At 44.9% G+C, this 27,656-nt stretch overlaps 1 protein-coding gene across 4 annotated transcripts; it reads left to right on the forward strand.

Moving 5' to 3' along the window:
* Nucleotides 1-1,523: 1,523 nt before the first annotated feature.
* On the forward strand, nucleotides 1,524-27,414 carry TFAP2B (transcription factor AP-2 beta). Of its 4 annotated transcripts, none has more exons than XM_044252606.1 (8): nucleotides 1,524-1,639; nucleotides 1,840-1,976; nucleotides 6,419-6,877; nucleotides 11,737-11,797; nucleotides 19,402-19,621; nucleotides 21,279-21,397; nucleotides 23,615-23,756; nucleotides 26,752-27,414. In XM_044252606.1, the coding sequence occupies exons 2-8, from the start codon at nucleotides 1,896-1,898 to the stop codon at nucleotides 27,050-27,052; spliced, it is 1,383 nt and encodes a 460-aa protein (XP_044108541.1). In that variant the 5' UTR covers nucleotides 1,524-1,639; nucleotides 1,840-1,895; the 3' UTR covers nucleotides 27,053-27,414. The 4 variants fall into 4 exon arrangements, with proteins under 4 accessions (XP_044108541.1, XP_044108557.1, XP_044108533.1 ...); XM_044252622.1 differs by lacking the exon at nucleotides 1,524-1,639 and adding an exon at nucleotides 5,143-5,169 and having other exon boundaries at nucleotides 1,660-1,976; XM_044252614.1 differs by lacking the exons at nucleotides 1,524-1,639; nucleotides 1,840-1,976 and adding exons at nucleotides 3,942-4,939; nucleotides 5,143-5,169.
* Nucleotides 27,415-27,656: the final 242 nt, after the last annotated feature.

Here is a 27,656-nt window from a genome sequence, read left to right on the forward strand (position 1 = left end):
AAATTAGATAGAATGCTTTCCCATGTCCAAACCAGCTCTGGGGGCAAAGAAGAAATCTTTGCTCATGCTCCCAATGGGAAATCTCTATAGATTTTGTATGATTTAGGGTGTTAATATTTAAAGTAGGGGAAAAGAAGAAGGAAGGAGAACAGGATGGAAGGAAGAAAGAAAGGAGGGAGAGAGGAAGGGTAGGAGGGAGGGAGAAAAGGAGAGGCGTACCATGAAAATTACAACTGGAAATGAAGAAAAAATAGGGTTTATTCCTGAAGTTCATTCTGAAGCACATTTTTTGGTGTTCTTATCGTTAAGAAATCAAATAAAAAGCCTGCAGAATTCTGAATTCTGCAGTTCTGCATTATATGAAGCTTCTCCTTGGTTTTTATCGAGTCCACCGCGGTTGTCCGGAGCCCTGTCCTGAAGAGCGTCTGTCCTTGCGCGCACAAGGCAGCGCTCAGCAGTCGTGAGATTTACAGACAATCGCCCTTTGCAGATTCACTCTTATCAGGTTTAATAACTTCCACCCCAAATTGTCCCATCCCTCCTCATTCCCTCCTGTCATTTATTCTCTGCCCCACGGGCAGAGATCCTCCACTGGATTTCCCTTCTGGCTGTGGGAATCCTTCCGTACCCTGAAAGGGAGTAGAAAAATAGAGGGGGTGGGAAAAAAAGGAATGAACTGAGTATTCACTTCGTGATGAAATTCGGAAACCTTGTCCCTTAAAGGGCACCCATTTGCAAGGTTTGGTTAACTTTGTTATTGTTGTTTATCTGTTCCTTTTTGAAAAAAAAAATACACAATTCACCTAAGGGGGAAAAAATACATTCAAAACAAAAACAAAATTTGTACATAGTAAATATCTTCACTATCTCTTTGAAGAACATTCTGCTTAAATCTTCTACGGCTTCAGGTGAACATTTCTTGACTGTCCATGATTAAAACCACTCAAAAGTTATAGGCAACTGTGCAAATACAATGTCCTATGCCTCTGCAAAGAAGGCTTGGAATTAACAGTGTGTGAATATGTGCATGTGTTGCTCCCAACATCTGAAAAAAAAAACCCACTTCATAATATGGAGACTTTAGCCAAGGCACAAGGAATTCGTTGAAAATGCACACAAACAACCCTTGAAACGACAAACAAGACAGACTGAGGTGTTCATACAGTATTTAAGTTTCTAAATGTGTAGGGCAAAATGGCTAAAAAATATTAGACATGGTCACCATCACGAGCTGGCTTTTGTTGTTGTTGTTGTTCTAGACTGACAGAGGTACAGCTTAAAAAAAAAAAAAAGTTTGTAGACATCAATACAGGGAGATTGCCCTAAAAAATCCCCAAATCCAGCTTTCAAAATACCCTCCTGCTGAACACACATGAATAGGAGCTTTTGTGTATAAAAATCTCAGAAATGGTCCCGCTTTTAAAATCTACATAGAAAATGGGGGACTCGTGGCCCCCTGGTTTCTCATTATGAATTGTAAAGACTTCAGTCAGTGGCTACAATGATTCATCATTTTCCATCTAGAGGTTTTTTAAATCTGTGTATTTATATTAATCACAATGAACGACTATCTCTCCTTTAAATGCATGTTCGGAGCCTGTAGACTCTGCGTGACCCAGGGGTGCTTATATAACTCAATGTGGGTGTCTGGGTGTAAATACGTGTTTATGATTTTTATAATATATATGTCTGTGGGTTGCATCTAACTCCTGTGTGTGTAATAATGTTTTTCTCTCTGCTGAGGCTTACTTCTCCAGCCTATTGTTTGAGACAACAGATATAAGTTGCGATGGGAGAGGAGCGTCGGATTTGGTGTGTATCCCCCATTTCCAATTATAGATGGATCATTACAGACAGCGGAGTCCTGAGAAGCCAGACATCTGCTCCTCACATGAATGCACTCACCTCCTAGAGACCAGGCTGCCATCATGCTCTGGAAGCTCGTGGAGAATGTCAAGTACGAAGATATCTATGAGGTGAGCCGACACCCCCGGATGCATCTTAGAGCTTTGCAGATAGAGAATTTGAGCTTCTTGACACCCCAACTGATATATATTTTTCGGCGTTTAGTCGTAGATTTCCGGCCGGTTTTCTCAGCTTTCTCTAACTTTTAGAAAAGGGGCAGAGGGGAGACTTCGCTATTCGGAAAGAGAACTTTAAGGTTGAAATCTGGCTACTTGAAGTTAGGAGATTTCTCTCGCGCGGCTCTCTCTTTTTCTTTTATTTTTCTTTCTCTCTTCCTCGCCCTCCCACCCCCACCTTAAGGTTCCGATGGGGAATGCGGTGCTACTGAATGTGGGCAGAGGAAATAGGGGCTGATAAAGGCAGAGGCTCTCGTCGTTTTGAGTGTGGGAGAGCATTAGATTTTCAAGCCTCATTCGTAACAGACTCGGGCTTTTAATTTTTATTTTCAATAATATTTCTGAAACCAATAACCAACGGATCCAAGTAGAGGATGGAAAATTAGAAAGAGGGAGGTAGATAGACGGCTAGACGGGTGCAGACAAAGCACAAGCCAAGGAGCCCTAACAGATCTTTTATTTCTATTTTTATTTTTTCTTGTGTTTTGCTTTCTTGAGGGCCAGTGCGTCCAACCACCCAGCGTCTGGGCATTTTTAACTCAATGTTCTGCCCTTGTTCAGCGCGCCCGGCTCTCCGGCGCTGGGTTAGCGCAACTCTCCTCGGGCTGGGGAGGTTGCCCGCCGCTGGGTGGGCGCGTGCCGCCCGGCGGGGACGTGGCCGCGCCCGCCTCTGCCCTTCCCGGTCCGGGGCGCCGACCGCTGCGGCGGCGGGGCAGCTCCGGGGCTCGCGGGCGAGGCGGGCGTCCGGGCAGGGCACGCGGCGGGACGGGGAGGGCACGTCGGCGGAGGCCCGCGGAACTTCGCTCGGAGCGGAATGGCCTCGCAGACCCCGACTGCGGGTGCCAGGGCAAGAGGGAAGCGAAGGCTGGAGGAGACGTCGAGGGAGGCAGGACAGACAGAAAAGCTTCCAGGACGGGCGCCGCCGAGTCCAGGCGGGGGGGGGAGGAGGTCGAAGCTGGAGAGCCGGGCGACGGAGACCGTAAAGCGGAAAAGTTGGAGCGAGGAGGGAAGACGGGAAGCAAAGTCCCGGGCTGGGAGGGCCAGGAGCGCTCGGTCGGCCGTCCCCAGCGGCCGCGGCGGGACGCACAGAGGCGCCCCCAAACCAGTGGGGGAGAAAATGCGACCCCCTCCGCGCCGGGACCACTCCGGAAAGCCCGGCGGGGAGCCGCCTGGCGGATAATGGGCCGCGCACTGCTGCGGCCGGGAAGCTCCGACTGACGCAGCCGGCCGGGTCTCAGCCGGCGGACCCGGGCTCCGAGGCCCGCCGCCGCCTGGCCGCCGCGTCCCGCAGGCAGCCCGCCGCCCCCAGCTCGGCCAGCTCCTAAGTGTGTGTGTGCGCGTGTGCGTGTGTGTGTGTGTGTGTGAGTGACAGAGATACGGAGACAGAAAGGGAGATTGAGGAGACTCGTCTTTCTGCGGAACGATGATTAGGGTTTTCCTTTCCTCTTTTGTGGCTGGGTATTGACTGTAACCAAGAGCCGCGCCTCCGCCTGGTGGGGCTTGTTTCGGGTCGGCCTCCTTTTCTTTCTCTAACAGGCGGGATAATGGTCAAGTCGAAGTCGCTAGAACTACCCTAAAGAATGTGAGCGCCCGAAGTAGGCAGGAGACGGGCGGAGACGGGGGCACGGTGTGTAAATAGCTCGGAATATGCATACTGGGATTTCAGTGGGTTCCCAAAAGTGAGCAGGATGAAACTTGTTCTTAGTTTATGAAAAAAGTAAATGGCTAAATGGGGAAGGAGGGAGAGAGAGCAGAAAGGACTGACGGAGGAAGAGAGGAAGAGGGAGGGGTGGAGTAGAAGAGGGGTAGAGCCAGGAGGATAAAATGAGAGGGAGGGGGGAAGAGAAGGAGAGAAGACAGAGGAGGGGGAGGGAGAAGAGAGAGAATATTGCAGGTATCCCTATTTGCCTAAATTTTCTGCTCAATAATGTAGGAGAACCCGTAACCCTGTGGAAGGAACCTTTTTAAGTCGGGAGGAAGGTTGAACTTTAACAGAAATGGCAGTCAGGCCAGTTGAACGGGTTCCTGAAACATCCAAAAAGGTTTTCTGTTGCCCCTGGCTTTGCCTGGAAAGGATAAGTTTAGTGTACTTGAAGATTGATTGCATATATTTTAAACTGAGGTAAAAATCACGGGTCGTAGGAGCAGTATAAGGAGGGAAAGTCTACACAAGGGGTGAAAAGCCCCCATCTCGCTCCTGTCCTTTAGAAAGTAAGCATAATCTCCAGTATTCATTACAAGTCTTTAAACGTCACTGTAAACAACCAGGCCCACCGGTTTACTTTCCTCTCCCCTCCAAATGATGAGGCAACGCCTTTTTATTTTGTTTTTTAATCTGCACACAAAGCACCTAGGGCGATCAGTTCTTCCCATTAGGAAAGTCCCTCTCCAGGAACAAGGACACCTACGTTCTGTAGAAGCCCCCAGCGATGCTCTCCCTCACTGCCTTGTCCAAAGGAGCAGGGGCTGCTTTACGCGTGTCCCCGGCTCAGTTAATTGAAGTTCTGCCTCTTTCCTGCTAAACTTTTTCCCCAGTCTGCCTTTGCCAGCCCCCTCGTCTGATTACATCTAGTAATTCTCCACTGAATGAACGTCATTTACAATAGTAGGGGAGCTCTGCGCTCGCTGCTGCTTCACGCTCCATTTGTCCTCCATTCTCCCTTTAAAGTACTCGTGTAATATTAATAGTCATGAATATCAATTATTATGAGGCGGTGTAGGCAAGCGGAGGGAGGAAGGGGCGCCCGAGCAGTCTGAGCCCAGCTTCGGGTGGAAGAGGACTGCATCTGGAGCCCCCGAAGAGCGGCAGAAGAAAAGAGGCCAAAAAGACAGCAAGAGACCGATGAACAGTTCTGTCTGTGTGTGACAGGCATCGCCAATCTTGTTTGAGGGTGGTGGGGGGGGGATTTTTTTTTTTTTTTTTTTTTTTTTTTTTGGATGGCTTGTCCTGGAAACCCCTCAAGCTCGGCTCCTGTGTCCAGCTCGTTTCTCTGCTGGACTCCTTGATTTTTTTTTTTAATCATTGTTTGATTTTGAGCAGTAACCAGGCTTTTTTTTCCAGATGTTAGTCCACACCTATTCATCCATGGTGAGTTTGGATTCACGTTGTACCAGAATTGCATGCTCCCTCCTCTCACTGTCTCTCTGTCTCTCCGTCTCTGTGCGTGTGTCTCACTCTCTCTGTCTCTGTCTTCCTTTGAGCGCCTTTGGCTTGGTAATTTAGCACCATAATTGGACGAGGCTGCAGCTGCTTCTCTCTGCATTGTGTGTTCTCCGTCTGAGCTCCATGAGTCAGCTGGGAAGGGGGGAGGCCTCAGAGAAAAACTTTTTATTTGCCATTGCAGTTTGGAAATTTAGGTGACTGTTTCTCCAAAAAGAACCATAGGGACTTTACCAAGGCATTTCCACAGAGGAGAGGGAGAAACTTACACATTCCTCACACACACACCTCCCCCCTTCTCCTTCCACTTAGTTTGCCACTCCAGATAGACCCAACAGTAAGTTGTCTGGGTTTTTCTTGTTTTTCCCTCCCAACCCCAGGTCCTTCATTTTCACACCCTGGAGTTTAATAGCATTAAATACAGAAAGGCAGCCTTAGAAACAACTCCTCAGAAATACAATTCAACTTAATTTAACGTGGGTTCAGGATATGATTTCAAATGAGAGTCATTCCATCAAATACTATTTAAATTATTTAATTCCTCATGGGGAGGGAGGGGTGACTGGGAACTCAGAGCAGGCAGATTCTTCAGAGCTCCTGGAATTATCAGGTTCCTGTGGGGAGCTCTTTGGTCAGCCGGCTGGGTTGCCAGGGAGGGCAGAAGTTGGTTTTGAGCAGGAGGAGCAGCACAGCAAAAGTATGGAGTTTCATTTGTTATGCTTTGAACCTCTGAAAGAGTTAGAAATAAAATAGTTTAAAATACCCAGAAGAGGAAATGCTCTGGATAAGGCTACTGTATTTTTAACCAAGGAATTTAGAATCTCTCCCCATACATAGTTACTTTACCCTCACTCCTTTTGCCCGCTTTACACTCCCAACACAAGGCTCAGATATTGGTTAAGTGGGTGGTAATTCTCCCCATTTTCCCCCCAAAGCCTGGCATTTGGAATTGCTGAAATCATGTGCCCTCTGAGTCAACTTGGGAGTATAAGTTTCAGACTCTTGCTTTCCCTGTCCTGGGAAGAATATACAGAAGCCGGGCTTCTCCATTAGTCGCTTGTATTTTTTTTTTCTTTCTCTCTCTCTCTCTGTCTCTCTCGCTCTCTCTCTCTTTCTCTCTCCCTCTTTCTGTCTCTCTCTGTCACTCTGTTTCTCTCTCTCTTCTCTCCGCTCCCAGGACCGGCACGATGGCGTCCCGAGCCACAGCTCCAGGCTCTCCCAGCTGGGCTCGGTATCCCAAGGACCTTACTCCAGCGCCCCGCCGCTGTCCCACACCCCGTCGTCAGACTTCCAGCCGCCCTACTTCCCGCCTCCCTACCAACCGCTTCCCTACCACCAGAGCCAGGATCCCTACTCCCACGTCAACGACCCCTACTCCCTGAACCCACTGCACCAGCCCCAGCAGCATCCCTGGGGACAACGGCAGCGGCAAGAAGTGGGTTCGGAAGCCGGCTCTCTCCTGCCCCAGCCTCGGGCAGCCTTGCCCCAGCTCTCGGGCCTCGACCCCCGGAGGGACTACCACTCGGTCCGCCGGCCAGACGTGCTGCTGCATTCGGCGCACCACGGCCTGGACGCGGGCATGGGTGACAGCCTCTCGCTGCACGGCCTCGGCCACCCCGGAATGGAAGACGTCCAGGTAACCACAAACAAACAAATGAAAAGGACAATAAATAAATAAATAGCGAATGCCCCTGGGAGATGGGAGGGGTGGGGGAGGGGCAGCTCCGTATCTTCTGGGGGAGGTAGCTTCCCTCTTTAGAACAGAAATAGCTGGACACCACATATATAACTGTTTCTGTGTTGTACTGGTATGGCCCTGTAGCGGCGATTTCTGGAGGTCCGATTATGAAAGCTGGAACCACTTGAAATGAAATCACGAAGGAGAAGAATATTTGTGTGTGTGTTGGTAGTTTAGCATCATTAGAGTTAAGGTTAGATGTTTTTTGTCTTGCCTTAGCTACTTCCTACTCCCTTGTACTTGGTGCCACCCAGCTGGGTACCCTTCCCAACCAACTCTCCATGCATGTCCCTTAGTGGGCCTGGCCTCCTGACAAGGCAGGTGACAGACTGGGCTGCCTGGAGTCTGGAGCTTCAGCAGAGAGGCACAGGGTCCTCTCGGGCTCCAGAGGTTCCTGCTGGATGTTAAGCATGACAAAGCACATGGGAAGAAAAACATGTGCTATGATTGTCCAAACTGGGTCCTATTTTGAATGTCTCATAAGCTGCTGAGCCCTTTTTCAAGATAACTGAGTTCCAGAGTCATCTCCTGAGAAATGGAATAATTGTGGGGAAAGACCCAGAAAGCCATAAATTCTGCTTGGGAGTCCAAGAGGACACATACCATTTTGGAGATTGTTTTCACCTTTTGAGCCATTAAATGACTGTGGAGCAATATTCTTCACATCCCTCCCAGTCCTCCCCCTCTGTTAATATTCTCCTCTCCCCAAAGCCACTATCCCAGTTAAAGAGGCATCACGTGTTTGTTTCTTAAAACAAAAGGCTCAAAACACTCCCCCCACCCACTCCCTAACCCATCTGCAACCTACACAATGGAGCCTGATTTGGTTGAGAATACTTGGTTAAACTAAACAAAGAAACATCAAAGAAATGATTTCTAAAAAGTGTCTGGATGATTCTGAGCAGGTCTCTCTTTGCTCCCTAATTTAAATAGTCTGCAGAAAAGATAAATATGGTTGAGAGGTATTTGACACTTCGGTCTCATTGGCATAGTTGTGTATATTATGCATCATTTTAGACATACCTCTAAAGCAAAGAAAAATGAAATGGGGAAGAAAAAAGAGTACTTGAGTCCTTTTTTACCTTACTTGAAAAAGAATGTATTTCGAACAGTTAAAATGTGGTGACAGCATCAAATGTTGCCTGTGTGTAGTTAATGATGGTTTATTGTTTTAGAGGAAATTCAGTTATTTATTATTTCCAAAAATGATGGAATCACCTGATTTGTGGTTGGATTTCCCCGTAGTAATAAGAATGATAGTTCTGTTGGTTTAATCAAGCTTTATTATCTCCGTCTGGAGGGATTGCTCTTTTTGGAATACCATACAAGAAAGAAATATTTAATAGGTTTTTTAAAAATGTACTGGGGTAATGAGTGTGTTTTCGCGGGGGGGGGGGGCGTAAGTTCTTAAATTAACCTTCCTGCGTGCGCTCAAAGTGCCAGATAGTGAAAGTGGATCAACTCATCACCAGTGCTGTTGGCATTGCCAACATACTAGCCGAGTCATCATCACCCCGCAGCCCAGTGACTTAGTCAACTGAACCCAGGAATTGCCCTAAAAGAGGGAATATAGTTCTTTAGTTTTAGTTTAGTTTAGGTTTAGATTAGTTTTTAAAGACATAATAGTGAGGGGTTTTGAGTGTTCGGCCAAATGCAAAGGACGAGAGAGCAAGAGCAGTTCAGTGTGTGTTGGGGAGAACAGCCTCGTCCAGGCGTCGCGCGGCAGGCTGAGTTGTTGCGTCAGAACTCGGACCGCGAGGTGCAGAGAGCCGGGAGGAGAGGAGGCGCAGGCCCCGGCCCTCGCGTGCTCCCCACCCACACACCTCTTCCGGGTTCCTCCAGCAGAAGCTTCGCAGCCGCTCCTCTGGCGAGGTGGGGTGGTTTGCGGGACTTTATCTGGACGACCTTCAGTGCAGGGGGGTTGGGGGGAGACACCCCCACGCCTGTCCCAGGCAGCGGGGACGATCTCTGCTTCCGTGGCCATGACAGGCCTTCCGAGGCCTGGGTGTGCTTGACGTGACACGGGACAGGTGACGAAGAAAGGGTAGAAGATGTACCTAGGACCAGAGCCCCGAGTGCAGAGGCTGTGTCCCATCTGCTCCATCTTGGAGGATCCACTTCCGAATTAGGGATCTGGAGCGCACGGGGGCAAGGTGGGGGGAGCTGAAGTTACAAGAGTCTGTGGGGATCTCACCGTTTCCTGCTGCAACGGTTTGGGTTTGCTGCGGCCGACCAGTCTTTAAGAAGGGACCAGAGAGTGCCTCGGCCTGGACTTCAGTCACTGTTGGATCTCAAGAACCTGTTCTGTGTTCCGGATCCACCCCCACCACCACCCCCCGCCCCTCACCCCGGCCCCCAGCCGAAGACCAGACAGATCCCCAGGGCGCTGCTGGGCCAATGGGCTTCACAGCGAGGGGTACTCACCTGGCCGAGGCTTGGTGTCGGGGTGTGTTGGGTGACCCGGACACACACGCAGACGGCCACCGCCCCGACCGTGAGAGAAGAGAAGGACGGGAGATAATTAACCAAATGCTTCTAATATTTTTTAAATGAAACTATAAAACCCTGTCAATTTCTATTTCAATTTACTCGCAGGGGCTATTAAACTAGCAAATCGCTGTTTGGATTCTGGGTATGCTACATTTCACCCATTGTGTGTATGTATGTTAGGGGGTGCAGTGTTAAAAACTCAGAAAAACAGCCTCAGAAAGGAAGGTGGAGTGAGATGACACCTAGTTTGGAGTTAAGTTGTCGTGAACGCCTCTTCTTTCCAGTCTTTGCTCTCTAACCTCTCTCACCTCTACTACCCCTGAGTATAAACATATCAGGATGTTGTCAAATCCACCACACACACACACACACACACACACTCTCTCTCAAACACACTCTAGTGTCTTAAAGCAACCCCTGGTATCACTTTTAACTAAAGAAGTCTAGTAATTACGAGTCTGAGTTGTTTTTCTGCGCTTCCGCATGCAGTCCTAATTAAATCTTTACGATCCTCCCTGTGACGATTAAGCGCCAGCATGCTGCGTGAATATCCTGTACAAAAACCCAGCAGGCGGCCGTAATTAGATAGAAAATCAGACAAGAGCCTTCTCATTAACTACCACAACTACCCCAGTCGCTGATGAGGCGTATATACATATTTACGTATCGATGTGAGGGTGAGGTGTGGGGGCGCCTGGGTCCTGGCCTCTGAGATCCCTGGCCAGCCCGCCTCCAGACACAGGCGATTATTTTTGTCTTGAGTGGATACCTCGCATTGTAGACACGTGAGCATAGCAAGGTGTGAATCGTGTGTGTGTGTGTGTGTGTGTGCCCGCGCGTGTATGTGTGTGTGGGGGGCAGGGTCTCCTGAGGAGTTTCAAACAAGTTATATGAAGTATTTTTTAAAGAAGTTTTTACTATTTCTTAATATGTACATGGCATGTTGCAACATGGAAAACGGTTCTTCCAGAGAATAACAATTTTCCTCACCTTTCCGACAACTGAAGAGTGACTATTAAAAACGAAAAGAAACAAATTAACATGCTCCCTTCGCGATTAGATCATCTCATTTCTAATGTGCTGCTTGTTTGGGGTAGACAGTCTCCTCCTTGTGATGAACACACGCCCTGTCTGGGGATGCAGCGTGAGTGGGTGGAAGGTGCTGTGAAAACATAGCCTCGCTCTCAAGCCCTTTGCTTTTTACTTCTCTGTAGAGTGGGTGACAAACTGGTCCAAACTTAGGTTTCTAAGAATCAGGGAAAGCAGCAGTACATTTTAGAAAGACCTAGTATTTATTTTTCTTTGGGAATTGGAGGAGGGAGTTTTGGATGCTCTGGGATACACAGCCAGAACTCTGTTCTTGTGCATCCTGACAGTAAGAAACTCATTCCAAAGAAAGAAAGAGAAAAAGAAGAAAGGGAGAAAGAAAAGAAACTCATTCCAACAGCTGTTTCCCCTCAGAAGTGCTGCCAACACCCAGGGTTGAAACTTCCCTTTTTTAGGATAAGACTGTGGCACAGAAGACGAATGCTCTTTGCCATTATTACCTAGGTGCTGCCTGGGAGGATCTGAGTCTCTGTATCTGTGTGCCTGTAGTTACTTCCCTCCTAACAGGTGTGTTTCTTGCTGGGAAATAGCAGCAGCAGGATGGGGGTGGGGAACAAATTGTGCAGGTTCCTCTCAGGGATTATCATGCAGCAGGAAATTCATAGCACACAAGGACGTGTATGGACTGCATGGGTGTGCGGTCCTGCCAGTTTGCAAACGTGTTCCTATGTGTTGCTGTTTGCATTCCATTCCAAATTGCTCAGACTTTAATTAAAATCCCATAATGTAAACTATTATGTATTTGTAAAATGACTCTAGGGTGAAGATGTGCTGGGATAGAATTGAAAACAGAAATTATTCTTACTAATATTGGTGAAAATCTTTCAGCTATTGCCAAATTTTCACAATTCATAAGAGCAAATAATATAAAATTTTATATGTCTGTGTAACATCTATGTTTAATATAATAACTAAACCAATACTGCATCCCAGATGTCTCTCCCAGTTTCCTTTTTCCTCTGCTTCCATTGGAAGAATTTATAATTTGGGTGAATTTCATTTCCATGTTGATTTGGAGGTAATAATGATAATAATAAAACCTCCCTTTGTGAATTAATATAAATGGAAATAACAGAAACTCCAGTTTGGAATGACATGATTTATGTGTGCAATTCTTTAATATCCAGTCAATTTGAATAGTGATGTTTTTATATTCACAGTCAGTTGAAGATGCCAATAACAGCGGCATGAATCTATTGGACCAGTCTGTCATAAAAAAAGGTATGGATTATCCCTCCCAAAAGTAAGCAAAGTTTTCCTGTGCAGTCATGTCTTTATGAGTTTTCACTTTGGGGGGTTTAGTTATTTTAGAAGACAGAAATGTTTGTTCACAGTCATAGGACAGGGACTGTCCAGATGAAAAAGGCATGTCTGGAAGAAGGAAATTTGGGGGTGGGGGCAACCAAAGTCAGAAGCCCAGATAAGACACAGAGGGACAGAGACTATTGGTATTTTTCTCAGGGTACATTTGGTAGCAATTCTAGATGTATCTTAAATAACTGAACTACCATCATGTATGAAATTGACTAGGAAACACTGCTTTCAAAAATGTGCTATAATTATTTCATTGATAACTGGAATTTGCTGGGCTAAACCCAAAGTTGTTGAGATAGTTCCTCTTCTTGTTTTTGTATTTGGTGTGTGTGTGTGTGGTAATTCTGTTTCCAGTTCCCTGTGTTTTAGGATTTGTTTCTTATTATGTTTTTAAAAATTGTGCCAAATGTGTTGCTAAATATGCACATCCTAAGACGTTGAGACAGCCTATGCCCATTCCTAAATCTTTCTACATATGCATTCATGATTTAGTGTGACTGTGGAATCACCCCATACTGTTAAAGGGCATGTGATATTAACAAATGTTTGCAGTCTCTTGTACAGCTGTAAGCAAAATAATTAACTAATTAAACTAATTAAATGTAATTACAATAACTCATTTTGGGCGTATTGCAGCTGCTTAATTTTTCCCCCTCTCTTCTGACAGTCACTGAGAGACTGCCTGGCGATTAGTGTGGCTGTTGAAAGGCCCGAATGTCACTCACATGCCACTATTTAGGAGCCTGAATGTGTAAACAGTGCAATCTTTAATTATCACAAGAACTGATATTTGGAGATAAAATTTTAACTACTGTAACCCTTGCTTATCGATTCTGAAAAAAGGCCCGTCCTTATATTTGGTGTCAACAATCTCTAGTTTCAGTCATTTATGATTAAATTGAGCCACATAACACTCACAAAAATAATTGAAGAAAAAGTGCTTTGGAAAGTAACCCAAAGTCAAGCTGTTACAGTAGGAGTGCTGTGAAGTCAGAATTCCAAACAGGGTTAGGTATTCTAAATTATCTTCTTTTCTACAGACAGAAAAAGTGGCTTTAAGAGGTGGAGGATGGGCGGGGGAGAGCTGTACTTGGAATAATGCCATTTGGCTTTGGAATGTAATATCCTGAAGAAGAAATAGTAAGATTTGGGGCCAAACTATTTATTTTAAGTGTTGCTCCAAACATCCCTCCCTCTCTTTAGATAGTATCATTTCATTTTTTATTTTATTTATTATTATTATTATTATTATTATTATTTTAGATAGTATCACTCCAGTTTTTAATGCCAGCTTTTGGGTTTGCTCAGACACCCAGTCTTGGTGCTTAGATTTGCAACTGTGCTGACAACTCACTTTCACCATTTCCTCTGGGGTCCTTCTCTTTTGGTTAATTGCTGGTTGATGGGGGTGAGTAGGGGACGGTGGGGAGGCACTTCTCCATTGGCTTTTTTGTTTCAGCTCCCCCTCCCTTTTCACGGAAGACTTGAACCCCTTATCTCAGGGTTCTGTATCCTAGAAACAACATTTGGGCTGTCAGTGGGGCATGCCCAACAGATGACCAATCAGAAATGTTATTAATAGGCAGGCCAATAAAAATATTTGGAACTTAGCTTGCTTAACAAAACGGAGCTGAAAATGTTCTTAGATGTGGGATGCTTGGGTTTCAGGGCTTGTAAATGTTTGTCAGCAAAATGTGATTACCTATGCAGAAGGGTATCTCCGGTAATAAGAAAAGGAGAATATTGACTGAAGTTGCTGGTTCTATTTTGAAGACATGGAGTACTTTTTCTGGCTCTGAAAGCCTTTTTAAAAAAGACTTTGTGCAACTTTAAACAACTAAGTGGCATCCCAGTCACTTTATTGAGTTAGAGGGCAAGGTATGAATATGAAGTGTTAGGTTAACTGCATTATTTAGTATTTCAGGTATTTGCTTTATTACATGAAGAAAATATCTTAATATATGTTTATATTTAGAGAGGCATAGGTAAAATAGGAACAAGTGGTTGATTTACTGTTCTAGATAACTATAAACCACTTAAGGATATGGATTCACTTGCTTCCTGGCCCTCTGGCCTCTCATCTTTGTCACCTCCCCTCCCCTCCCCTTTAAGGGATCTCTCCCAGAGATTACTTTCATAAAAAAGGAGGTAATTAAGTTTCTGAACTAAATTTTCTTAATTTCAACAACTAGCAAGGGACTTGGTTACTTTATTTATGTTCTACTGGGCTTTTAGAGCAATTTTTTTTTTAAATTATGTTTTGTAGAGAGATTTTTAAAAGTCTGCCTCGTTAATAAAAGTGCAGCCACTGATCCAGGTTCGGATGTCTCTGCCATTATATATACTGAAGCCAGAAGACTTGGGCATAAAGGATATATATCTTTATGTCTCTCACTCTAATTATTGAAGGGTCCCCTCCTAAAATTTAACCAGTCCAATTTTTCACCCGTGTTAATATCACCCCATAGATTATAAGCTAGCTCTCTTGTTATGTTTGCTATCTGGGCTTAGCTGACATTTCTGAAGTAATTTAGTTAAGAGGAAATGAGTTGTTCCCAGTAGAGAGAGCAAACGAGTGGAGTGAAGGTAGCCAGCGTGATAAATGGCTCTTTCATTTGAAGATCTCCAGAGCTCGTTTACGGCTAATTTTCTGTATTGGCCCCCTTTGAGCTATTAATGCAATCGGCAGGGACCGTGGCCCCTCTCCTCTTAGCTGCCCCATTAGAGCTCCCATTAAGATGCCGAGTCTCAACTCCAAGGCAGGAGTGGAGGGAGTAATGAAAGGTGCTTTTTAAACTCTCCTAATCTAAACCGGCAGAGGGTGGTTAATACGATTTGAAGGGGGCTGGTCAATGAGCAATCAATAAAGTAATAATGAGAAGGATTCGGTACATTAACAGTCTAAAAATCCAACGAGACATTAAAAAATCATTCTTAACTCTCAGTTCCATTAAGATTAGGAATCTGGGCTGGGGAGGGGGCAGGTTAGTGCCCAACTGATACAAATGATCACTGCCACCATCCTATAGCTTAAATTTTAAAAAGGCTCACCTAGGCTTTAAGAAAAAGTTTTCGGTGCAAATCAGAGGCTAATATGCAATCGGCTTGACACCTTAGAGAGCAGAAAATACACTGGGATTTCTTGGAAAGGCTTGCATGGCTGGAATCCAAGGTTCAAATGTGACTGTGGGGCATTTTGATTGGTCTTAGGGATATCCTGTTTGGTTAGTTTCAGTTCAACCTCAGTTCTCTCCCACTTTTTTCCCGTTAGTTCTGGCCCCTTCCCCATATAAACACTTTGGTTAGTGTGGATTTTCTTTGGGGCGGGGGAGGGGTTATGAAGAAATTGCCAATTTCATTGCAATGTTAGGATTCTTCCTTCTGACCTAGAAGGTAAAAAGCACCAAGAGTGTATCAGAACCTCTGAAGAGGTATGAGTTTCCCCTTTCTTAAAGAAAGAGGTTCGCATTTCCAGGGCTGACTTGGATCCCAACAGGTATTTATTCAACTGGAGATTCTAAGATACATTCCAGCCACCCAGGGAGTAATCAGAGTTCACAGAATTTCAAAGTTGGAAAGGTTAGTCACTCTTCTCCAAATCCCACCCCCTTCCACTCCCAGTGAAAAAACTGAGACAGAGAGAAGATAAATGACTTTCTCAAGGTCCCACACACAGAGTAAGTGATGGGACCCAATTCAGTTTCTAGACTCTTAGACTTTGTCCCTAGAGGGATGTTAACCCTGGATGTTTGTAGTTCTTTACATTCTAGCTTTCTTTGTAAGAATCCTCTTATTTTTCTTTCCAGGAATTTGGTGCTCACATCTATAGATGTGCTATATATCCATGTGAAATAACATTTAGCCCTCAGGTAGATTAGAAACAATGCAAGTATAAAGGAAGGGGATGTTCTGCTGGTGAGAAGTAATTATTTCAAGCAATGTTCAACCTCTTGGTAGCTTCCTGGTGTAGCAGACATATTTAAGTCTGAGTATCTGTCAGGGGGGACTTATCCTTGAATCTATTAAATGGGTTCATTTCTTCCCTTCCTCGACACCAGCAAATCAGATCCATAGGGGGTCTGTTTGCAATCAAATACAAAGATATCAAGGTTCCAATTTCATACTTGTTTAAAGAATACAGATTAAGTGCTGGTCTATTAACCATTTGGCTCTCTGTAGTCCACTAATGAATAATACTTTCTCTAATCAGTCTTTCTTCTTCTCTCTTAAATAAAATTCCAGTCACTGTAATGAAACATTGACCAGTTTTAAATCTTTCTTCTTCTCCCCAATATAATGCAAGGAAAAAAAAAAAGAGGGGAGCAAGTTTTGTGGATGTAACATCCAGGAGTTGGTCATAATATGCAATGGAGAACCAAACAGGGGGGAAAAAAACCACCGGTTTTAATATATGCACAGAAAATTGTAAACATGTAAAGAACTGAAAGCTTCACGCTGAGTTTTGCTATGCTCCATTTCCTTACCATTTCCTGCTGTCGCTTTAAACCTATCTTAGTCATCTCTGGGTTCCATGAGCAGGAACAGTGTGCTCATAATTACTAACAAATCAACCGGGCCCTGTTGCTTTCTGGGTTTATTGATAAGCTGGAGGAAAGCAGAAGGGAAAAGACAAAGAGAATAAAATATGGGGTTAATCAGCTGAGCTAAGCAGGTGTGAGAGTGAAAGGGAAGGTAGATAATAGTGCTAGGGATTTTAAGGAAAGTTAGGACAAGAAATGGGTAGGATCTATTCTACCTAGACCTAGTCTAGGGTCTAGGTTTAAGGCCAGAGTAGGAGAGAGTTAGAACCTGAAGATGAGAGGGTAGAGGGTAGGAACATGATTTATACTTAAAGTAAGAAAATGGAAATATAACCTGAAGCATGTCTGCTCCAATAGTTTGCCTCTTTGGGGGGAAAACAACAACAACAAAAGAAGACAGTGGTGTGCTGACAGAAGCTAACTGGATTTGTGATATTTAAGTGATAATGCATTTGTGAAAGGTACAGCCCACAGGAGGGAACAATATACATTCCCCATAGGAAATGGCTCTTGTCAGGTAAATCAGGCAATTAACAATAGTGAAATTAGAGGGCAGGTTATAAAGTGTCTCTAAAGGCCTGGCTCTTCAAGAGATTTGACAACTGGGACTCTCAGAAGCAGATAAATTACAAACCTAAGGAGATATTTGGTTGTCCGATATGGGAAATCGGAACTGAACTTACTATGTTCAGCTTAGCGAGGTTCTTTATTGTTAAAATACTCTTTCTAAAAAATATTTAATAGAATTAAATATTAAATATAAAAACATTGCTGAGTGTCGAAGGTAGATTTTTTTTTTTTTTTTTGTCGAAGGTAGATTTTTGTGCAATTTATTTCTATAGTTCTTACCATGTTAAAATTACAAAAGGCCATCATCTGTATTTTGGGGAAAAGTTTCTCCAAGATTATCTGATGTTAATTCCTATGATGATAAATTATTTGCTTAGAGTTTTTGAATATGAATCTGAAAGATGAAAATTGAGAGTATTGCAAAGAATAAGACAGATCAAAACAGATGTAGATGTTGTGTAAGAGAATTAAATAACAGGGTGTTCCCACCCAAATCACTTGCTTTTAAATAACTTTAACTCCATATTTTACTCAAATTTAATTAATACTTGCTCTTGGACTTTTCATTGGCTCACTCTCAAATGGGAAAGAGCTTCACTGATAAGAGTATGATGAGGGGAATCAGAAAGAAGAAAGCACCCTCTGTCGCACCCCACCACCATCACAGCTGTGCAGAAGATCCGCTCTGTTACCTAAAATCATTCACCTGCCCTGAGACAAGGCTTTGGACTCTGTAGACAGATCCAGATTTACCAAAATGTGTACTAAATGGTAGCAAAGGGGAATGTTCTAGGACCCCCATCCATTCTCCTAGGAAAATCCTTTTCCACAAAATGTTTCTAAAGGGCCAAATGCAATTCCTAATAAATAAGAAATTTGGGACCTACTTGGTTTTTAGCAGTCTCTAGACAATTATAGAGGTCTGAATGGCAGAATTTGAGTAAAGAGAATAAGCTGTCACAAAAATACTGTGTGTTGGTTATTCTGTTCTATACAAGGGAGTTTGTACAATTTGTTTGATATATAGTATTCTAGGCTTGAGATGGTGGAAAGAGCTTATCTTTCCCCTACCAGGATTATAGGATGAGACATTGTGTTTATTAAAAAGAAGTAGTGGAAACCTTTTTCATGCCAGATGCATGTTCAACAAATACTGTTTGAAGATTTGGGAGCTTCACATCCTACTGGAAGTAGCTCAGGTGTACGGCAGGGCAAGTCAGGAAAAGTCACCTGCCCTGTGGCTTCTAGAACCTGCAGAAAGAAAATGGGCTTCAGCTGTGTAGAACTCTGAGGGAGTAAGATGGCCAGCAAGAACTGGGACACTGACCATTCATTGTTCCTCATTCCCAGCCTTCTGGTTCTACTGAGCCCCGCCTCTTCCTGAGGTACAGATGACACTGAAACACAATTAAACAGACATACAGGCTGGAGAGACTGAATGAGCCTGGGTAGCAGTGGCAACCAGCTGTCAGCTCTTATTAACTTCTGCATAAAACATACCTTGAGTGCGGTTTGTTATCAATTACTTGCCGAAATGAAACAACTGGGGCAAGGCAAGACCTCCGCTCACATGAATTAGAGTGATTGGTTGATTGATCAGGGCACCTGTTGTAAATCATAACTGCTCCAATCACCAGCCGGCGCTTTAGTTAATTTGTAAGCAAAATTCATGTCACTGTGGAATTGCTTTCACTGGAGAGGAGCATTTGGGTTCACTTCTAAATGAATGTATTGTTAAGATGTAGGGAAGAATGAGATCCACTTTGGAGCAATGAGCATCTCCTTTGAGCCCAAGCGGAATGGTATTATTACGTGGCTGTTCTTGAGCACAGTGTCTCTGATAGGGCCCACTCTCCAGTGCTCTCCAGTGATGACCACATAAATGGGTCCAATAGGAAAGAAGGGAGGGGTTCCCATAAAGAACATCGATATTACCATTTTATATCACTTATAGTATAATCACTTTCAGACTTCAGCACCAAATGTGGTTATTAGCCTTAGGAGACCGTGGAGGAATCTGAGAGTCAGAAAGGTTCACTGAGATGTCTCAGGTCACAAACTAGCACATGATGGAATAGGATTCGCCGGGTTTCGCAGCGCAATCCAAACTCGAGGCCGTGAGTTTTCTTGATTTATATAGCAAGCGGGACTGTGGCAAGCGACACGCAGAGGTCTACACACATGGGGTAAGTTTCCAGAGGAGTGATGGCTTTTCCATTTGTTTGTACACAGTGCTCTGAACGCACGGCAGCCCCTCTGGAACAAACACTTCCTCCTCCAGCTTTCCACTTGGCTCCTGTCGGGTGGCCTCGCCCCTGCGCACGCACCGACACATTCTATCAGCCGGTCACCAGGATCGAAACCCGGTCACCTTTATGGCATTTTTTTTTTCCTCTCTAGTTCCGGTTCCTCCCAAATCTGTGACTTCTCTAATGATGAATAAAGATGGCTTCCTGGGAGGCATGTCCGTCAACACCGGCGAGGTCTTTTGCTCGGTCCCCGGCCGTCTGTCTCTGCTCAGTTCAACTTCAAAGTACAAAGTAACTGTGGGGGAAGTTCAGAGACGGCTCTCGCCCCCCGAATGCCTCAACGCGTCTCTCCTCGGCGGCGTCCTCAGAAGGTAAAACCCCCAAACCGGTTATTACGGGGTGAAGGGAGAGGGCTCTCCCGGAAACCAGCAGATAGCCGCACGCAGTTGCCTAGCAACCGGGCGTCCAGCGCGCGGCCCGGCGCTGCGCGTGCGGAGAGCCACGGCCGCCACGTGCAGGGGGCCGCGCGCGCAGACGCCGCCGCCCTGGGACCCACGCGCCGCAAGCACGCGCCGCTCGCTCTCCCGCTGTTGTCGGTACTGGGAACCTCCCTCTCTCCCTGCCCTGTGCCTGGCGCCGGGCACTTTTTCTCCCCGGGACACTTGGAGGGCATTCTGTAGCCTGAGTGAGACTCAGAACCTACACACTTATCTAAAACAGACGTTTCATGGAGTAACCTGCTTTGTACCAGTAATATACTGTAATATTGCTCTGTTTTGTTTTAAAATATGGTTGGCCGCCGACTAAATTGGTCACTGCCCACCGAGGCATTGTTCCCTGCAGTTTGAAAAATTCCATACTAGACTTGCGACCTCCTGTCTTCAGTAAGACCACCACCAATAATAATGAAATAGGAATAGTTCTTTCTTGGGGGCATTCAAGTGCTCCTTAATATGGGAAGAAGACACTCCATAGACTCCTTTGGGAAAATGCGGGAAGAGATGGCTTTTATCTTCAGATTTACAGCCTTCCCCCGGAATTTCTGCCTGTGCCTGGTCGAAGGGCAATTTGGTAATGTCTCTAATATGAAGGTAACACTGTAGGAGATGAACTTTTCAAGTTAGCCTCTTTGGGGAGTTGAAAGTCCCTTTCTTTCCTGAAAGTGGCTGTGTTTGAAGAGTACCACAAGAGAGGTCAGAGTAACTGGTTTTTTTCTTGTATTTTTGCCCAGAATTTAACACATAGAGGGACAATTTGGGGAAGAAGTAAATGTGTGACTCATGGATTTTTCTCACTTTGAATCCTCTTGCTCTGCTCTCTTGAAGTGAGCCCTTTGAGCCCCAGAGTGTGGAAGTTTCTTTCAATCACCCCTGGGCATTGAGCGTGTGTGTATAAAACTTGCTATGAGATTAAGTGAGATAATCAATATACAGTGCTTATCGCATAACTAAACTCCCTAAAGTGTTAGTTTAACAGTTACTGTGATTACCATCATCGTGTTGGTTTCATGTTTCAGTCTTCCTTCCCCCTTTTAACCCAACTCCGTTTTATATCGACTCTTGACCCCTTCCTTCCTGGAAAACCCCACCTGTTTCAGCTAGTTAGTGCCTTCTCTCTGAACCACCCAGTTCTTTCCCTCTTTTCAGCAAGGTTGTGCTTGCCCAGTTTATGTTCACCTAACTGGCTCCATTACAAGGAAAAGAGCTTGTGTGTTGCCTATGCAACTTCTACCTTTTCTGGACCCACAACCTGATTATTCCCATCTGGTATCTTTTTTTTTTTTCTCACAAGATAAAAAAAAAAAAAGAAAAGAAAAGAAAACAACTCAATTTTTTTTTTATGCTCTGTATTGCAGAAATTAAGCAAACCTCAGCAAACTATCAGCAAATAACCAAAAGGAAAGGGGGAAAATGTGCTAACCTCGAGTTAAAACCTCTTCAAGCTCCACTGGGCTTTAGATTGCTAAGTCTAAACTTTGTTTCAGGAACACTCTGAGGTTAATCAGAATGTTAATTCTTGCAATTTCAGAGCCAAATCGAAAAATGGGGGGAGATCTTTGCGAGAAAGGCTAGAAAAAATCGGTTTGAATTTACCCGCGGGCAGGCGCAAAGCAGCAAATGTCACGTTACTGACCTCCCTGGTGGAAGGTAAGCAAGACGTGTGGCCATTTCACGAAGTGGCTGAGTTTAACTGTTGGCTGAAGGCTGACATTTTACACGTTTCATGATTAACTGGAAATCATTGCGATTGTTGTGCCCTTATGAGTTGGATGTCAAGCGGCTGCCTGAGAGAAGTTCAAAGGTCCTTTTACTTAGAGGGAGCTGGCAATTGCAGAGAGGCCAAGGGACATGTGTGAGGGTCCCTAAGCTCTGAAGAGTGCTCAGGTCCAGGCGCTAAAGCAGTGCAGGGGTCACCTCTGCCATCAGGTGCAGGATGCAGTGTGTGAAACCCCTCTGCATGAACTCTTGCAAGGTATCTCTGGAAGCAGCAATGCATTCTAGACCTCTCTCCTTCCCAGGTTCTACCTCTGAATCGTCAGTAGTAGAAAACACATTGTCAGTTTATCAAACTATTACTGCATTCATGACCCCTATGGTTATTTTCGATCTCATGCCACTCCCAGCGTCCTATCTCCTACTGATTACCTGGGACTTGTTATTGATGAAATTGGCTTAGTGAAGCCAATGAGGCCTAGGAAAAAAAATGAGATCGAGGGTGGTGGTGAGGAAACAAGGAGGGGAGTCACATAGGACCTACTGTGTAGATTCATTGATTCATTGATTGTGAATTAAAGGCCCATAATTATAACAAGCACATTCTAATTTGCTCATCATTTTGGGGTTGGGGATGATATTTATGGTATATAATAAACAGGATCTTCTACACAGTTGAGAACAAGAGGATCTGCAGTTAATTTGCAGGATGGGGAAGGGATAGGAAATACAGCCAGATGGTCCTAATGAAGGAAGTAGAATTTTCTCTAGAGTCTAACATGTTGGTCTTGGTTTTTTTTTTCTTTCTGTTTTTATGGATATGATATTATGACACTCCTATGGGGAACTGATTTTCGGAGATCTTAGAACATGCAAGTAACAACCATAAAGTCATCACATTCACAGGCGTTGCACTTTGCCATCTTTAAGGCAAAATTGTCTGGCCCAAACTTACCCTCCAGGGGCAGCAGTCACCAGATTTCCTTATCACACTTATTAGCAGTTGATTCAGCCCCTGGTAGTGGGGTGGGGTGGGGTGGGAGGTTGTTTTTTGCCCTTCAGGGAATTACTAATATCACTGTCCTTATTTTGTAAAAGCAGTCAAGGTAATCTCTATCCAAGATGTGAATTTGGGTGGAGAAGGGACAAGACAGGAAAACTACTGAAATTCCAATATTCATTTGGCAGTTTTCAGTTTTATGGATTTGGATCATTGTAAGCATCATGCCTGAAGTCTTTTTTTTTTTTTGTTACTATAATGATGATTAAAAGTAAGCCATGCCCCTTAAAAATATGGTAACTGTGGGATAATTCAACATATCTCTTTTTCATGTTTGGTATCATCCCTTGAACACCTAAGGCTGTGCGTTAAAGGGTAATAATGCTTTATTTGAAAGGGACTTCCACATTAGCTGAGGAATCTCTCAGGTGTCCAGATTTTCTGTAGCTGGTGTGTCATCTTGTGCAGTGGAAAGTCCTTAAGTAGGAAAACGATGACAGGACCCTCTAAGGAGAAACCTGAAACCTATCAGGGAACTGACAAAGAATGAATACTTCATTGCTGGACAGAAACACTTATTCCATATATGTTTTACATATGTTCTTTAATATATGTGGGCATGTACACACATGGAATTATGGTTATATGTATATTAATTATTAACAAGAGGGGGGTTTGTCCTAGTGCAGTTATAGGAAGATATGAAAGATAATACAAAAGATAGGAATACTTTTAAATTTTATTTAAAGCAGGTGTAACAGGTGCTTTTAAAAGGAGGAGGAAAATCTGGCTCCAATATCCAGCCAACTGTCTAGATGCAATTGTAAGGTGACTCCTGAACATATCTGCCCATCTTTCCCTTAAGAGAAAGCATGGGGTGTAGGAAGCCCCAAGCTATTCCAGGGATGTCTAGCTAGGACTTGGCCAAAAAGATCATCAAGGAGAGGCTGGAAAGAGCAGCAGGAGCAAAGTTTCTTCCATCAACTTTATGGCCTGAGAGTCATTTTTATTTGGGCTTCAGTCTCACCTTTGCTTTTGCCCCCAACAGCTGGTCTCTTCTGTAAATACCAACAGTCGAGCAGGAAGGATCTCTTGGCCTGGGATGATTAGGAAATAGGGACTGATTATTACCTCTGCTGCTGTCTTTTCAGGAGAAGCTGTTCACTTAGCTCGGGATTTTGGGTATATTTGTGAAACAGAGTTTCCTGCTAAAGCTGTTTCAGAGTATTTGAACCGGCAGCACACCGACCCCAGTGACCTGCATTCCCGAAAGAATATGCTGCTGGCTACCAAGTGAGTGTCCCAAACCCTGAGCCCTCCCATCCTGCTGCATCACCTCATCAACTCCTGGGGCAGGGGGCCATGGCCGGGAGGAGGGGGGCAGTACTGGGGAGGCAATGCAGCCCCCACTGGTGGAGCAGGAAAGCAGCTCAGTGGTAGGAGTAGCTTGTGCAGCCTGTGGATTGCTGGCAAGGAGCTCTCCGGGCTCCACCCTGCTGCCCTTCTCTCTCTCCTCTCTCCTCCCTCTTCCCCACCCAGGTTGATTATGGGCTATGGGTTTGTCTGGGTCTGCTCTATTACCAAGTTTTGGGGGGAGAATGGCTTTATTAATATGAATCCAGGCTTTTTACATTCTCCCCAACCCTGGGGAAACCAGGCAGACTTTCTCTGGGTTGGTCCTTGTTCGAGTTCTTCCCCGGATCCCTGGGTGCCCATTTCTGCCAGGTTTCACCTCTCTCTGTCAGATGCATGCTCCGGGTGTCTTTATGTCACCCATGTGTACCCATCTCTACCCACAGCTCTAATTATTCTCTTTCCAACGTTGCTGTTTGGCATCTTCCACAGACGCAAAATTTACTACAACTCCAGAGGGGAAAACAGTAAATCTCTGGCTAAATTTAGGTCTAGAGCTCATTTGAACTTTTACAGTGGGTTTTCTATTTATTTGATTTACTCCTGTCTTTGGCTTCGGTGTCATATTGTTGGTGTTTTATGGCCCGCTCAGGCCTGCAGTGGGCGGCGCTGCGTCCACTCGCACGTTTCTCTCGCAGGCAGGCTCGGCCCAAACAGCAGCGCTCATTTATTTAGTGCTGGAGGACGCGGTTTGTTCCGTTGACAGCGTAATTTAAAGAAATATATGGAAGGCTGAAAAATCATTTGCTCAAATTTGTCCAGATGTTTTTGAGACGTGATTGGAATTTGATTGCCCCTTTCCGCAGGGTCAAAAAATATTAATGTCCCAGAACTTTAATTGCTTACAGACCCTGCTTTGGGCTTTGAAGATTTAGAATGTTTGACTCCAAGCATTTGTTCTCCCCAGTTCAGAATTTCCTTTTTGGCACTTTGGTAATGAGTACAAACTTAAGGAAAGACTTCCTTAACCATCTCTTCCAACGATCAAAACCTGGCACCCATCCTCTTTTTTGGAAGGTTTCTTTCTGATGCACCAACTAGCAATGTAATAGATCTATTGCCCTTCTGCCCCTTGCCTCTCTCTCTGATGGTCGGGGAACTGTTGGTGCTTCATAAAAGAGTAAATGTACTTTGGGGAAAAAATAAAACTAAAGTGTATAAATCAGGTAATAGGATTTCCCTAAGGAATGCTTGTAACTTCCCCTACCTCATCACCTCTTGAAATCCTGTAACGTCACTTAGAACACCAATTCTTAACCTGGGGAGAGTATCAGAATCATCTGGGGAGCTTTTCCAAGGTATTTATTTGTGGACCTAGCCCCAAGCTCCCTGAATTGGAATCAGGGGGCAGAGGCATGGATATGAGCATTTGAACCCTGCAGGTGATTCCGAAGTACCCCTGGCTTAAGAGCTGCCCTATTTAGATAGATAGAACTCTTACCTATCTTTTCCTGGTTGTAAGGATGTAGGTGTGCATTTCGAGTTGAGAAACCAGTAGAGAGGACGACAGAGGGTAGAGAGAGGGTGTGTGTTAGGATTCTCTACCCACCAGTCTTAAAACCAAAACCCTTTCTCTTGCTGCAGGTGGGAGTGGGGGGATGTATTCTCTGTCTCATTCAGCCATTACTCTTCCTGGGAGTAATCTCCCTGGCAAAGGATGCCCCAGGGTCACTCATATGGGCCTGTAGTTACCTGCCTTGTTTACCTGTTGTCCAGGCTCCAAAAGTCCCCAAATGTCAGGCCATGAAGAGAGTGGAGGGGTTGGGACTGGAACTCTGTAGTTTTTCTTTCTCACCGCCCCCCTGGCCCCCCCACCCACCAGTGGAAACAGACTGACAGGAGATGTCTGCCAGTCCGTGAAAGGCTATGGCCTTTGGGATGTCATTCCTCTGACTGGTAGCAGAGCCAAGCCATTGGACCTTCTGGGCTAAAACCCTCCTATATTAACCCTCTTGTCCACCTCCTATATTAAAAATTTCTCAAATAAGCTCAAGTCATACTTAGGCACGCAGGATTCCTAAGGCTGAAAGATTCCTCTAAATTGTAGTTGCCTTGAGGAACTAAAAACCTTCAACAAATAAATATCTACCCTCCCATGTCTTAACCATCTACCTGTAGATGGTTAAGGCTTTTTGTTTTCTTTTTTAAAACAATGTAGGGATCCTTTTATATTGACAACAATCCTGTTGTACAATGATTTTCAGTAGCCTGTGCTTAAAAGAAAGGGCGAAAAGGGGAAGAAGGGGGGAAACATATCTTCCTCCCCAAATACTACAGGTAAACAGATTTTTGCTTTATGGAATCAGCATTCTCTCCTGGAATAAACAGTTGCATGCCCTGGGCCATGCAAGTCTCCGGCAATCTGCTTCTGTGCCAGGGACAGGCTTGTGGCTCAGGGGCTTAAATCTTTCAGGGCTTTTTGAGTCTGATCACCAAGAGGTTAGCGAGGCAGAGGAGAGAAGGGGGAAGGGTTTTGTTTTTGTTTTTGTTTTTTTACAAAACTGCCAGGTAAGAGCCAAAAATTACTGAATATTCAAAACCAAATGCTAAAGCCTAGCGAATTTCCCACGCAGACTTTAAGGGGTCCTGGAATGATGGGGGGAAAGATTGGATTTGAGGAAAAAAAAAAAGGCAAGGCTTTGGGATAGAAGGGGTGCATAACTTCCCCACCCCCGCTTTCCTTCTAGTCCCAGCTGCTCCAGAAGGGAGAGCGCTGGGAAGGGAAACAGAGCGGAATCGTCCACATTAGCCTCGCTCTCCGGCTCTATGGTGACCGGGCGCCTCTGGGCTTGTGTGAGCGTCTCCTTTCTAATGCCAATGACAACGACACTGAGTGATTTCCCCCCCCCCCCCCATTCCTTTCCCTTCTTCACAGGCAACTCTGTAAAGAATTTACGGATCTGCTGGCGCAGGACCGGACGCCAATCGGGAACAGCAGGCCTAGCCCCATCCTGGAGCCGGGGATCCAAAGCTGCCTCACGCACTTCAGCCTCATCACGCACGGCTTCGGCGCCCCGGCCATTTGCGCCGCGCTCACGGCCCTGCAGAACTATCTCACCGAGGCGCTCAAAGGCATGGACAAGATGTTCTTGAACAACACCACCACTAACAGGCACACGTCTGGGGAAGGCCCAGGTAGTAAAACTGGCGACAAGGAGGAGAAACACAGGAAATGAAAAATTAAAAAAAAAAAAAGAAAGAAAAATGTTTTAAATACAAAAGGAAAACAAAAAATTTAACTTTAGCTTTAAAATGTTGGATTGGCTTGGAAGAATTATATTAGGTAGAATACACATGCAATCAAATTTAAAAAAAAAAGAGCTAAATAACTTAAAAAAAAAACTGAGGCGTACAACGGAGCAACAATATCGGTTCTCAGTGTCTATTTCAAGATACACTTGGAGACAAACGTCTGGATTTTCCACTTCGGTTTTTTCGAGCTTAGTAATACTGATAATAAAAGAAAACCATGATTTTCCCCCTTTGGAAAATAAACATAAGACTAAACATGAGAAAACGCTAACTTATTGGAAGAAAATCGGAGAAACGTTGGTGTCAGTGCTTTGAGAGTTGGTTGACTGAGACGCACGAACTTTTTAATTTTTAATATTTTTTTAGGAAACTCTCTCGAAGTCCCCACCCTTTCACCTCACCTCACCCCTCTCCAAGCCACTCTTTTCTACGTTGCCCGCCCTCCCTCCCTCAAGCTGTCTCGGGAATTTTCCGGGATGAAAATGAGTGTGGTTAGCCCCTTTGCCTTGTGTTTCAGTCCCCTTGGTA

This window comes from Neovison vison, chromosome 1, assembly GCF_020171115.1.
Source record: "Neovison vison isolate M4711 chromosome 1, ASM_NN_V1, whole genome shotgun sequence".
NCBI lineage: Eukaryota > Metazoa > Chordata > Mammalia > Carnivora > Mustelidae > Neogale > Neogale vison.

What these genes read in the sequence shown, in the direction of transcription:
- TFAP2B (XM_044252622.1), top strand. Translation starts at nt 1,896, where the DNA reads ATGCACTCACCTCCTAGAGACCAGGCTGCCATCATGCTCTGGAAGCTC. An exon ending in AGTACGAAGATATCTATGAG is followed by an intron (nt 1,977 to 5,142) that starts GTGAGCCGACAC and finishes TTTTTTTTCCAG; the next exon opens with ATGTTAGTCCACACCTATTC. An exon ending in CCGGAATGGAAGACGTCCAG is followed by an intron (nt 6,878 to 11,736) that starts GTAACCACAAAC and finishes TTATATTCACAG; the next exon opens with TCAGTTGAAGATGCCAATAA.